This window comes from Durio zibethinus, chromosome 1 (assembly GCF_047325235.1).
Source record: "Durio zibethinus cultivar Kanyao isolate XHJ-2024 chromosome 1, ASM4732523v1, whole genome shotgun sequence".
Taxonomy (NCBI): domain Eukaryota; kingdom Viridiplantae; phylum Streptophyta; class Magnoliopsida; order Malvales; family Malvaceae; genus Durio; species Durio zibethinus.
In genome coordinates this window covers 33,477,947-33,492,986 of record NC_143162.1, presented here as the reverse complement: position 1 = coordinate 33,492,986, position 15,040 = coordinate 33,477,947, and the positions used below count along the sequence as shown (strand labels likewise).

General features: G+C 28.2%; 1 protein-coding gene across 1 annotated transcript; it reads left to right on the top strand.

Annotated features, from left to right (window-relative positions):
• Nucleotides 1-1,603: 1,603 nt before the first annotated feature.
• LOC111311287 (uncharacterized) lies at nt 1,604-2,683 on the top strand. The gene has a single exon (XM_022910663.2). The coding sequence runs from the start codon at nt 1,725-1,727 to the stop codon at nt 2,253-2,255; it is 531 nt and encodes a 176-aa protein (XP_022766398.1). The 5' UTR covers nt 1,604-1,724; the 3' UTR covers nt 2,256-2,683.
• Nucleotides 2,684-15,040: the final 12,357 nt, after the last annotated feature.

The following is a 15,040-nucleotide window of genomic DNA, read 5'->3' as shown; positions in this document are numbered from 1 at the left end:
TCCCTCTCCTTTCCTTTAAATTAAAAATTTATCCAAATAATTTTTTTTATTTTCATTATTTTTTTTATTTTCCTTCCATTCCCTTTACTTCCCTCAATCCAAACACAGTATAAGTTAAATGTGAAATTGATGAAGGGAACTGAAAAGACCTGATGGAAAATGGGGTGTGGATTCCAAGTCCAACTCTTTAACTGTTACCAACCAATTAAGCATTAGTCACAACATGTGCTGAGACCATTGTCGTCAATTTATTTCTAACCTACTTACTACTAAGCATGCTTATAATATGTCATTAGACCATGATAATATACTTGGGACTAGTTTAGTATTGTGGCTAAAAATAGTGTTTATGTTCAAAAACCGTTTTTACTCAATCTTAATATTAAATAATAAAAATTATAATTTTTTAATTTAAAGTTTTAATTTTACAATTCAAACCAAAAAACTATTCAATAGCTTCTTTTGCAATGAAAATGATTTAGGAATAAAAAAATACTATATTATCTTATAGTTTATTATTTTATACTAAACTAATCCCTAATATTATGTAAGGACCCTCCGTGGAGCAAGTTACCTGATGGACCTCCTTCTCAAAAATTCAGTCAACCCATGTTTTTTAGAATAAAGAGACTTAAATTTTCATTTGTTGTGTTCACTAGTTGACTTTGATTCTTCTTTCTCGGGACTAAACAAGTTTCCACAAAATATATGGAAATTATACTACATCGAAGATAGTACTAAAAAATAGTTATTATTTTTTTAAGTAATTTTAATAATTAATTATTAATAAGTGATTGTTTCAATAAGTTAAAGTCATTTTTTTCGATGAAAAAATTTTAAATTCGAGTTTTGTCGATGATCATTTGTTAAGATCATTTTAAATATACGATCTACAGTCACATATCTTAAGTTATTAAATATGATATATTTACTTTGATCTAAGAGATTGAATAATTTATCTATTTTTAAAATTTTTTCTTTATCAAAAAAAATTTTAATAACTAATTCGTCATAAATTGTTAAATTCTTTTTATACTTCATTAATTAAATGATTGATAAAAAAATTATCACCTAATCACATCATTTTGCGATTTGACTTTCTGTCATCCAAAAATAATAATTCATCCAATTAAAAATAAATGGCTAATAGCATTTTTTTTATAAAAATAAGTACTAAATAGATGGATAAATTAATGCGGTGGGATGTTGGGGAGTGGCTAGGTGCCTAAATGGCCTAGTTAACTAAATCTTTTTCCAATGCCTCATATTTGAAATGGTAATAAAAATATTTCTTTGGGGACACAAAGGCAGGCATGCACTCAAAATATGTATATATATTTTTTCTTGCTTAGGTAAATGAAATTGCAGCAAAATAATATAGAGAGACAAAAAGACCGCCCAATAATTCACTGTCTCTTTTAGCAAAATCATTAAAAGTATTACCCAGTAATGTTAACGTGGACAAACTTTATTGGACTACTTTGCTTAGTATTAATTTTACAATTTTTAACATTCTCTAACCTAAGTACGGCGCAGATATCCCACTGTTTTGATCACGTCCACTTTATCCGATGGCCAACGTTAGTCAAAAGCGAAATTTGAACGGAAACATCCTAGAAACTCTCTTGGAAACGCATCCCCCCACCCCTCCACTTTGCTTTTATACATAGTGCTTTTGCCTTTTAGAGCCCAAAGGCGCAGCCAAGACCAAGACTCTTCCAGAGATGAGAAGCAAAAATCTAATGTTAAACTTGAGAAGATCATCAAAGGATGGTGGAGGTGGGCGATCCAAGCCAAATGAAGGATGTAAAAGACACCCAAAGCACAGGCAATCACCCGGGGTTTGTTCACTTTGTTTAAGAGAGAAACTTTCTCAGTTATCAGCTCATTCTAGATCACGACGTCGTACTACTACTACTATTGTTGCCTCTTCTTGTTATTCTTCTTCTTCTTTGTCATCTTATCATTCTTCATCGTCAGTTTCTTCTTCTTCCTCTCCCATGCATCGTTATCGTTATACTAAAGACGGAAAGGGTACTTCTTTTTCTTTGTTATTGTTTAGTGGCAAGAATATACTCTCCAAGAGCAGATCAGTTGCTTTTGCTTCGAGAATGAGAAGCAAAGAAGGTGATGATCATCATAAAAAGGAGAAGAAGAAAGGTGGGTTCTTGTCAAAGTTGCTCCACCCAAGAAATACTAAGAGAAAAGAGGAACATACTGGTTTAGGGCGTTCTAGGCTAAGAGAGAGATTTTGACCAGCAAGGTTCATTTATGGCATGGTGTTTGTTGGATTTTTACTTGTTTCATTCTCTTTCATGCATAAGTTTCCTTGATAGATTAGAGTCCAACAAACTTTTTAATTAATCTAAGCAAATCTAGTCCGAGGAGCCTATCATTGTTGATCCAAGCATGAGCACTTCTAAATTTATACAAAAACAGAAGAAGAAAAAAAGAACATTAAGCAGAATTACATGTTAAATGTATTGTTTATATACATCTTTGTATGTTGATTGATGTAAGCAGATCGGCTCTTTGTTTCTGTCTCTACCTGCTAAGTGCTGATAAAAATAAGGTATTGTAGTTTCAGAAACTTTTATGGTACGAAATTGTTTAATTCTTTTGTTGTTCCTTCTTAGTGGAATGGCAAGGAAAAAGATTAGAGAATCAATTGGTTTTGTTTTCATTTGCTTGCCGTTTGTGAAGGAAACGTTGTTCCACATATTACAGCAAAAACATTCTGGCAAAACCCTAGTCTGATTAATCAGCGGCACAAGCTGTGGGCTGACCATATATATAAATGGCCCTGTCGTACATGCATGATCCCTCCATCCAAGAAATTTCTTGGCCTTGCCAAAAAATTCAAAGATTCAAGCTTCTTCAACTATACATAACTATACTTTTGATTTGTATTTTAGGACCTACTACTTATCAACTCAAAAGTAGAAAAGCCTTTGTTGACAGCTAGTAGAAAACAATATGTCTTAAGTTCTTAGCAACTTCGTATATGTGGTACAAGAAATTAGTAATATATATATATATATATATATATATGGACATGTCTGGCACAAAAAAAAAAAAAAAGAAGAGATCAAATTCTTGGCAATTTCCGGAAGTTCAAAGTCAAAATCTTTTATGATGAGATTTAAGTCAACAAATTTGATCAGGGAACCTGTTAAGTTTAAACACTTTGAATCAGTCTTCTTCAGCAGCAAGAATTAAGGATATACTTTGCTTCCTCATTTTTAGGCCAACACAGACGCTATTTACTAGTATATCTTTACCTTTTTTATCAAGAGAGAGAAGGGTGGGTCTACATTTCAATGAAGCTTGAAATTTCCATTTTAAAGATCAAAGAAGATTACAGAAGTCAATGTTTCCTTATACTGATTAATCAATTTTTTTTTGTATTAGTAGGTTTTTTTTTTATTTCACGATAATAATTCTTTTAGAAATAAACTCTAATTCAACCATCTTACAAAAATATGAACATTACTTGCATTCAAACTCCTTGAATAAAATTTTAAATGATTAAATAGTTTGTTATTGGTAAATTGCCTTTAAATAAGAGGAAGGATAGTGATCATTGGTGAACCCAATTAATCCCAAAACAGAATTATATTTTCTTACATTTTTTATAGCAAATATCACATTAAATTAGTTGAATATCGAATATTTGATTCAATAATTAATATATATGTGATGTTTCTTGCTCTTTTGAGGATTTTTTATTTTCTTTTTTTGTCAAATAATTTTTTTATGCTTAAAGCTATGAAGGATTGAACCATAACCATTAGAACTAAAAGTCCAACATATAATATCTTGTATATATTAGTAACATTAGTATATATTATCTTGTATCATGTGCTGAAATTAGTTTCTAACATACATACATACCAAGAAGATGTCAAGATTTCAATATTCTAAATTGCCAAAGTTAAGCAAGTTCTAATAGATTTAAAGCTATTACCGTCATAACTAACCAATAAATTTGAAGCTAATAGGTTTGGAATCAAATTTATATCCTATCAACCTACCACATTGGGAATATCACGTAAGATGAAGTTAAGCTATTATTCATAATCGTCTGTGACAGATTCATTTCACGTGATCATCAGAGGTGACACCGCATCAGATTTGGCTCAATAGTTTGATCCATTGCAATCACTGTCTTCCTTGGTTCTGTCTGGTTTTTTTGTTTAGTTGTTTTTCTGTTTGTTTCTGCCTGAAAGTCTTTTAACTACTATAATATTATACTCCGTACCAGACATGGATTTGGTGGGAATGAAAATGAATTTCATATAGGAAGAAAATGGTTTAGTTTTGATTCTAGTTGATGACGAATTAAGCTTTTCAGAACCCCATTTTTTAAGCACGAATTAAGATCTTTCAGTAAAGTCGTTGGAGGAAGAATTGTATGCCTGCCGGGCACTAATTCAAGTCCTGACGTTTAGAATAGGCCGCCTAAACCAAGAAGTCAAAATAAATATGGGTTGAAAATTGTGAGCCTGCTAGCCCCTGGACCTCTAGCCTGGCAAAGTCGGAATCCATGTTGGGCAGCATCTCAGCTAAGTGGACCGTCACTACCGAACTCTGCTGTCCTAGCTGATGACTCGGTAAGGAGGCAAATCGATTCACACAACCCTTCGTTACTAAGTAGCTACAGAATTATCTCAAGCCCAACAAAACAGGCTCGAAAAACCACATTCTATTGTCAAAGAAAGCATTATGTCAAAGTCATACAGTGAAATGGTCCCAACTCCCAACCCAAAAAAACAAGCTGATTGCTTACAATTGGCTGTTAAACGGGCAATGCAACACTCATAAAAGTTGACGTTGAAGTTTCACCGAAAATGATATTAACTCACACCCTTCCTTGCCACTTTCAGTTTCCACTTGCCTGAAATTAAAAGGCCCACAAAAAAAAAAAAAAAAGTTCCATCCCCTTTCGTTTCCTTTGCTTTCCTTTCTCAATTACTTTTCCTTCAATGTAAATGCGTTTTCTTTTATTGTTTTGTTTATTGTGTAATCAAGGTTGGTTGAGCTAGGGAAGTGAAACAGTTTGCTACCCTCTAAGCATCCAACCAATGATTCAAATACGCGAAACAAAATGGGGTACGAAACCTTTGTGCTTTCCAATCATTTAGGTGTTTAATGGGTCAATTTAATTCCCACTAAAAATGCAAAACGTTCCAATACTTCCAAGTTCCAACTACCCCCTAACTTGCGTGCACAGTAGTTGACTACTAGTCATTTTTTGTTTTTTGTCTCATCGTACGAGGAAAGTGTTTCTTCATTTTGCTGAAATCTATGTTCCAATTGTTATTTTCTCTCATTTAAAATTCTATCACCAATGGATGATGAATATACATTTCAAAACAGGAGGTAAGCGTAGGCTAGACTTAACATGTGCATTACGGGTGTCATGATATGGACTTAGATTTCCAATAGTCATGGTGCTGAAATGTTGATGATATTAATGGAGTTGATGTTCAACTAATCAACTCTCGGCATTATTCACACATCTCAACATCGATCACGCTCAATCACGATGAATTCCCATTATGTACGTATATTTCAGAAAGCTAGACATTTTGGTGTCAAACTAGGTGATCATGACTAAACTATCCAATAGCACTATATGATCCATAGTCATCTCTTTGGACACATTTTGAAAAGTACATTAGTGAATATGTAATGCTTGAAGCATGTCTTGTCTTGGATATTAATGTAATAATGCTTTTTTAAGTTTTAAATTAGTTCAACTAGCCAAAAGGAACTCCGTACAGTTTTGGGTTTGAGGTCTTTTTGCATGTGCTTCTGCCTCCCGTTCTTTTTTGACTAAGAGTGTAGCGAGATTAATTTGAATAAAATTAAAAATAGTAATAAAAATTAATGTAATTGTGATTAAAAAAATTTTAAGTAAAAATTTTATTAAAATTGATATTTAAATTTAATTGATGACAATTAAAGTTTAATTACATCTCATTAGAGGTGCAATTGAAAAATATTTAATGTTGTAGTCACCTCATTTCCTTTGGGGCATGTGAATCTTCAATTCTGATTTTATCAAAATTATTGGGCTTTGGGAGGTCTCGTTGGTTCTCATATTGGATTTGAATAATCGGGTATTGAATTGATTTTAGGCTTTAAGTCTAAACATAGGTTTATTTGGTGTTTTATTTTTGGTTTATTGTCTTAATAAAAAATAATAATTAATAAAAAATAAAAAAAAAAGATATTAACAAATGAATTAAAAAAAAATCAAGTATTTGATATTCGGGATTCAATCCCAAAAATTTAGCCTAAATAAAATCAAAATCAAATCACAAAACATGATAATCTCAATAAAACAAATGAATCAAATAATAAATGAGTCAAATCTGTTTGAGATGGGTTTAATTTTTGTCATTGAATGAAATCTCTAAAATTTTTTATAAATTGTGCCCAAAAATCACGCAAAGATACACTGAGAGATTGGAGAACACTAATAAAAGGATATTGCATTTTTGTGGCGTAAAAAGGCTTATTTTTTTTTGGGATTGCTCTAGGATTTTTATTTTTATTTTTTGGATCTTGAAATTTTGGTATAGTTTCTAGGTTGATCTTTAAGGTGGGGTTGAATTTTCGGAGTGGAGTGTTTTTTTTAAATTTTTTTTTAGTTTTAGATTACTGTGTTTTTTCTGAAAAACCACTTGAATCATCTGATAAAATTGATATTTTTGGTGGTCGGAATCTAGGATTCCCATTGTTTTTTGGTTTTTTCTTTATCGTTTTCAGCGTTCCTTTGAATTTCTCGGTGAGCTTTAAAGAGGGGTACGAGATAATCTGTTCAAAAAGAGAGAGAGTTAGGTTGGTTTGAGAAAAATAGAAAATTTTTATTTTTATACAATGTTGGAACGATGCCGTTTTAGGATTCCTTAACTTGTCTAGGATACACAGGAATCCGCACGTCGCTTGCGTACAGCACCCGATTTATTTTTAGATTTTTTTTTATTTATTCTTAATTTTATCTATAATTATTATTTTACTCATTACTTTAAATTAAAAATTTTATTATTTATTTTAAAATGTCTTTATGAATTTAATTAATTTATTTATTTATTAAAAAATAATAACCAAAAAAATATTTCTAAAATAAATTTATGAATACTATCAAACTATTTGAAAATTTTTTATGAATTTAAATTTTTATAAATTTTACTAAATTATTAAAAAATTTTATAAATCAATTTTTATAAAAAATTATTATTAATAAAATATTTTGTTTTGATCTTACAAAATAATTGGAGAATTTACATATTAAATTAAATCTTACTAAATTATTTGAAGATTTTACTAATTATTTTTTTGAATAAAATATATTAATAAATTTGATAACAGAACCTCTTCAGAGTGAGACATTAATCTTTATAAATACTCATGAAGTAAAGAAGTTATCTTAAATTACTATCAATCTATTTGAGTAAATTTATAATTAATTTTTAATAATTAAATGATTTAATAAAATTATAAGAATATTTTAAGGTTTAGATAATTTGAAATCAAACTGATACTATCCATTGGATGGGTGCTGTGAATGTGCTATAACTTTTTTCACACATAATTACATTTTTAAACTTAAAATATAATTTCTTAGATCATAATCTATTATTAAAAATACTTAAATTAATTTTAAAATTTTTTTTAAATGAGACAGATTCGGTAAAGTGAGCAATAGCATTTAAACAAAAAAAATTGATAATAACTCTTAAAATTATATCTAACGGTAGGTTTACGAATTTGTACATTATAGCAAATATAATATTTAAATGTTAAAAATAATTAATTTAGTATTTGAATTATTAATATGTAAATTAATGTTATATTTATTTTTAATATGATTAATTTTTTAAATATTATATTAATTAATATATTTATAATTTAAATGTCATATAAAAAAATTTAAAAATTTAAAAATTATTAAAATATTTAATTTAATTTAATTAATGACATTATCTATTATTAAAACTTGCAACAATCAGCTGCCACATTTATATCTGAAAATACAACTGCATATTTGACAGTTGGCATGAATAGATCGTTGTAATTGGATTCCCTTCAGCTGTCGACACAATTGCTTGCCACGTAGCTTTCTTGAGGTGCGACTCCTTACCTATTTCTCACGCCACAACTGTCAATTCGAAATTTATTCTTGGCCAAATATAAAACTACAAATTAATTAGTAAAGAGTAAGCGCAACACATCATCAGTAGCCATAATTACGTGCAATGGTTAACAAGTTTCGACCACGATGAAACTTGTCAAGTCTTAATATTCACATATTATCACTATAAGATTTCTTCCGGTTAATTTTCAAATTAATATTGTTGAAAAAAATAATTTTGTTAAAAAATGCCGGCTATAAAATTTAAGAAACAAAGAAAATAACAAATTTAAAGAAGATTTTGACTTCAAAATTAATGAGAAAATTCTCATTTAAATGTCAATTTTTTAGGTCACAAAATGTATTTATTTCATTCTTCATCATCAGTTGAGAAGTCTTTCAAATTTATTTTAAAATTAAAATATTTATAATAAAACGAAGAAAAGAAGATAATCCTTAGTCAATAATTGCATGATCTGATAATAAATTATTATAATTTTATTTTTAATAATTAAAATTTAAATATTAATAATTTTAAATATAATTATTCACAAAATAAATAAAATGAATAATATAACTTTAAATTTCTCTTTTGAAATATAAAGAAAGTAGCAAATCCGCATTATCTCATTTCATGCTTTAAAATTCCTCTTTACAATGAGCTTTTAATACATATTTAACAATGTTAAATTCATAATTAGATTTATCAACAGGTTGAGTTATGTTTTGAAACGAATCAAGTCAAGCTTTGGACAATAATTTGTAAGTTAAAGCGAGACTAAATCTATTTAAGGGTTGCTACTCGATCAATTAAGCTCCATTCAACTCAACTTAAATCTTAAATAAGATTTTTGAGTCCAAACTCAAATCAAAATATTATTTAATTAATAAATTTTAAAATTTAAATTAATTATAAAATATATTAAAATAATTTAAAATAATAATATTTTAATATATATATATATATATATATAATTGTCTACAAATTGAATCTAATGGACCGTTCCTTGAGTAAATTTGTAAAAACCAATTGTATTAAGTCTAATCCAACCCATAAACAAGTGTATATTAGTCGTTGACACCCATAAACAAGGATGCAGTTTTGATCACTGGGAATACAATTGTTAAAAGCTTTTTATTTTGTGCTTTCATAGTCTATTTAGATGGATGATAAGATTGATTTCGATGCAATCAAAAATAATAATAAGAATTATTATAGTTGCATTTGAAAAAAATTATTATGACTATGATTGAAAAAAAATTCATAAAAAAATATATGTTGAATGGACCTCACGAAATTAGTATTTGAGTTCAATTGATAGTGCGATGAGCTCAACTGCATCACATTGAAAGTGTAGTGAAATCCAAACCCCACTTAATTTTATCTATTATTGACAACTTATGTATAGCTTCTACGTCATGGAATCAGCTAGTATTTTGTATTAACAAGTAATTCTACTGTAATCCTATATGCCTTTAATGAACTTATCATTCATTTTCTTTTTTGAAATTTTTTGCATCAAGCAATGTTCGGAAAGAAAATCTAAAATATGTTTATGAATTATATGTAATATTTTTATTTAATATACATATACTTTGTTTTTTATTATTTATTTTTATGACATATTGACATTGTTAGCTTTTTAGATGAGATGATAATCTAAGAGGAGATGAATTGAATCTCTCTAAATTCTTTCTCAAAACTAGATTTTAATAGAATTGAATAGAAATAAAAACCAATATCAAAATATAATACAAATAACAATAAATTGATAATCTTAAACCAAATCCAAAGTAAAAAGATAGGGATAGAAAAATCAAACACAATGATTTATAGAGGTTCGATCATTCTTTACAAGGCACATACGTCCTCTCTTCTTAGTTGTCCACACTAAGACTTTAATTCACTATTCTTGAATTGAAATTACAATTCTATCTTTTTCTTAAGACTTAGATAGCAACCTAACACTCTTTACTTTCTAAGCTAAGTAGCAACCTTTTAATCTCACAAATTCAAGATAATACTTCACCTCTTAATTACAAAACAACTTAATAAAAATGTAAATTTAAAACATCACTCAAAGGCTAAGTGTTTGCCTAATGAAGTACAAAGAAATTTGATGAATTAAACAACACAATATAGCTTAGATACAACAAATACAAAAGATATAGATTTTAAGTTCTACCAACTTTTGATTCTTTGAGAGAACAAAATATAGTTTGTTGGTTTTTACTTTATTGATTTATTAACCTTTTTGGTATGTTGGAATGCCCAATTTATAGAGGAATGAGAAACTAGCCATTTAGGGATGGTTTAGAGTTGAAAATACCCATTGAAGCTTGAAAAACTAGCTATTGGAGCATTCTTGGCATAAAAGATCAATCCTTTTTTGGTACCAATTGATCCTTTTTTCAGGTGATCGATCTCTTAATCTGGATGATCAATCATTTTTCAAATCCCAGAGTAAAATTTTTATTATGGATAAAAAAACCAATCGATCCCTTTTTAAAGGGATCGATCTTGTCCAGTAGGTTGGTTGTCTCCTATTTTGCACTATACTTATTAATTTGATTATATCTTGAGTTATACAAATCCAAATTAAAAAACCGTTTAAAGATTTAGAAACTAAACTTAAAGAGCTTTCTATCCATATAAATTTTATTACCTAATTCATTGTATACGAATTATAGTAAATTTTTAAATCTACCTTTAATGCAATTTTTAGACAACTTCAAAATGTCTAGTAAAAATTTTAAATATTTTCTTAAAAAATTTAAATTTTGATTTTGTTTAATCCATTAAAAAGTAGATTCAATGAACTTTTTCACCTTATAAAATTCAAATATTAAAGCTTTGTTAATTAATACAGAAAAATAAAACAAATTCAATGTTGAAATTTTTGTTCTTATAAAATAACTTTCTTAAGTTAATATATTTCTCAAAACAAATATTATCAAAATTATATCGAATTCAAAATGAATAAGTTCGCTTTAAAATCAACAATTGAACTTCCATTTAAACTCAAATAAATAATGTTTAAAGATACATTTGATTTGAAAAATAAGATCACATAAAAAAATTTTATTTAAACTCTGAAAATCATATTATTTATTTAGTATTAAAATAATAAAACTTAATCATGTATGAATTTATGTCTAGGGGAGAGCAATAATCGGCACAAACTGACCCTAAACTGATCATTGAATTAAAGTTATTCGGTTTTTTTGGTTTAAGAAATTAAATCGATTTTGTAATCGGTTTAAACAGTTTATTCGGTCAATTTACAGTTTTGAATACTACGAATCAAACAGACCGAAATGAAAAAATCAAATTTTAATGATTTAATAATTAATAAAATATTATTTAAATTTAAATTATTTTGATTTTTTTCAATTAAACAGATACCCGTTTACCCTTTCCTAATACCCTATTTACAAAACCTTAAAATCTAAATTCTGCATTTTCCTTTCTTTCTCCCTCACACTTTCTTGTTGACACATCTCATATCTCTTCCCACCTTTCACATTCATGCCAGACTTTTAGATGCCACCAGTGATGACTGAAAAGCCCAAAGCCACCCTCTCAACCTTTGTGCCCCTCTTCGGTTGTTGCTCAACCTCCTTTGTGAAACACCATTAGGAACCAGTCAGCAAGCTCTTAGCTTTAAAGGATGATTTTTCACCTTGCAACTTCAACACGTAGCGCACACTCTCTCACCTTGCAACATCTACTTTCTCTTGATTTATTGGTATTGTGGCAAAAACAGTAATAAGATTCTCTTCTTTGTGGTTGTCGGTGCACATGATTAAGACCTTAGATTTTGTTAAAAAGAGGTTTTAATCTTTTGTTTTTTGCTCTATACTGTTAAAAAAACTATGCATGTAAAAAAGTTATAAATGCATAGCAATTAGCAAATTATGGTTCAAGCTAAATTTTGAAAGGCATTTTGTCGCTTATTGGAAGGAATATTTGAGTAGATTTTAATTTTGTAACATATCTCTAAGTAAAACCGATGAAATCGACCAACTTAAGTCAGTTTAATTTTAATATTTATCTTATTAATTCATTGATTCGAATTTTTTATAAGATTAAATCAGTTTAGTCAGTTTTTATATTTTTTTTATTGAATTAATCGAATCAATCATTTGCTCTGTTGATAATAACGAATTCAATTAATTGCAAATAAATGTATTTAGTGTTTAATATGATTTAACTTTAACATATTTATTAGATAATATAAATACGCATGAATCAAATCAAGCTTATAATAACTTACTCGGCTCAATAATACAAGTTACATTGCCTTCGTACCTATTCTCTTAAGAGTCTCCAACCAAAAAATAAAAAATAAGATAAATTATAAGTTAATAATATACCAAAATTTTTTTATTATAATACTTATTTAAACATAAATTTTTATGTTATTAATTAAAAAATTATGATTTATTATTGTACTCTAATCTATTTTTTTACATTTCAATGTTAAAATAATTCAAAAAAAAAAAAAAAACCCCGATTACACACGGAATGTGATTTTGTATGTAACTATTTTTAGCAATCTATCATAAAACTTTTCAAAGGCTACTCTATTAATAGTCGTGCTAATGAGGGGGGAATCTCTGCATTCAAGAAATACAGAATTGGGAACATTTGCAATCACCAATAGCCTAGAGCAACATTACTAATTGATCAAGCAAGCTGTTTTGGTTCATTTTTGGCCAATTTCTAACATAAGTGGTCAGTTCCATGGTGATTTTATGAGGAACATAGCAGCATTGCCATATCCCACACCGAGTAGAATAAAAGGCAAGGAGGGGGAATGAAGTGAATCCCCATGATTCCATGTTTCTGAGCGAGACAAATAGTGAAAGTAAACATGACAAGAAAGCTACTAACCTTTGTGATCTAACGATAAAATATAAAAGTTTTAATTTTAATTTTAATGATTAAAATTTAAATTTTGATATCTCAAATTAAAAAATGTGATAAGGACGGCATTCTTGATTGGTTCACGGATTAGAAATTTCAGATAAAAGCTGATGGTCAGCTGGGGAGGCGCTGCCACAACCATGAGATGATGGTTCCTCGATGTCTCAACGGTGCTAAAACGGGCAAGTCGCGTTGAACAAAAGTGAACCAAAAGTCGGAGGAAGTGTCACGGGAATTTGAAAGCAACTTGTTCGAAGCAAAAAAAACGACCTAATAGGCTAAAGGCCTGAAACCCCATGAGTCTACAAATTATCGTCGTCTTCAATAAATTTTTTTGTATCCCTCCGTCCAGAAACTCTTTGGACCTCCCCCCTTAACGGCAACGTCCTTTAACATTCATTTTGTTTTTGTATTTATTTATAAATTCAGGTATCAGATTAAAACACCTGATACTCCATAACCCTTTTCACGTGAGTCCATCTCTCTCTCCTCTCTGATTTCCTTTGACCCTTCTACCAATTGGAGTGAACTTAGCAAATTAAATAAATTCTTAATTAATGAAAATATTTAAATAAAAATTTTTAGATAAAGTTTGTGCAGTTTTTAATTAAAAATAATTAAATTAAAATTAAAAATTAAAATTAAAATTTATAGATTAAAAAAATCTTATTATATATATTTAAGTGTATGTAATATTTTAAAATTTTTTAATAAATTTGATATATATATTTTAAATAATTAATTTAAATAAAAAATTTGACAACACTTTTATTGTTTAATAAATACTAATCAAATTTATGTTATAAATAATATTTTTAATAATATTTTTATTAAATTTTATCAATTTATTAATATAAATTTTTTATTTACATTTTAATTAAATCATTTATACTAAAAAAAATCACAAAATTCAATTAAAAAATTTCTATCTAAAATTTTCTTCCTAACTCGTTCAAATCCTTAATTTTGGGGCACATGGTTCTCTTCTTGAGATCCACACCGTCCATTCCCCGTCCTCTGCTTCTGCAGCCTTCGTTACTTTGGCTTTAGAATTTAGAATTTATGAACGAGGCTAACTAATTAATGCAAGGAGCAAAGTCAAAACCTCAGCACTCTCTTCCATATTTTTTGTTTGCGTCATCATAAATTTTATTGCATAATAAACATTTATCTTAAACAAGCCTGAAAGCTAATTGGAACATAGAGAATTGTAGTACCATTTCCAAATTAATTTTTGAATAACATAAAATAGCATTAATTATTCATATTATCCATTATTTAATATTTACTACTTCTATTTTGATTTGTTTAATTCAGACATAGTAAAAGAATTTTGACTACATCGAACTCTTAACCCAATATCAGTAAATTCCACCCGCAAATTTTTCCGCATGTATTGGATGGCCCATTAACCACCAAAATGGGTAAGTGAGTAAAAAGTTTAATTTTACTGACGTTATAACTTATCCAAAATTCACAAATATTAAAAATTACTGTCTGTGCCTATATTTTTTTAATAAGGGGATATACTTTTCTTTTTTTTTTTAAGTTTTGGATTTTGGATAGGAGGTAAAATTAAAATTTTTAATGATAAAATTAAAATTAAAAATGTAAATATGTGTTTCAATATAAATATAATAATAAATTATTACATAAATTTTTTTTTATTTTTTAATTTTATACTACTCACCTATGGAGTGCTATTGAAATACAACTCATGATGCAATTGGAGGCCAAAATCCTCCCCAATCTTCAAACATGAGTAGAAAAACAATTTCCTATCCCAACTGTTACATTCTTTTAATGAGATTCAGGTAGTTTTATAATTTGTACGAATACATTTAAACGTATTTTGACTATTGGGCCCCACCAAGCGAATCCCGGTTAGAGACTAATCTTATAACTTTTTAAAAGCGTTATATTAACTTGAAATCTCAAGTTTACCCTCGTATTTTCTCTTTCAATTA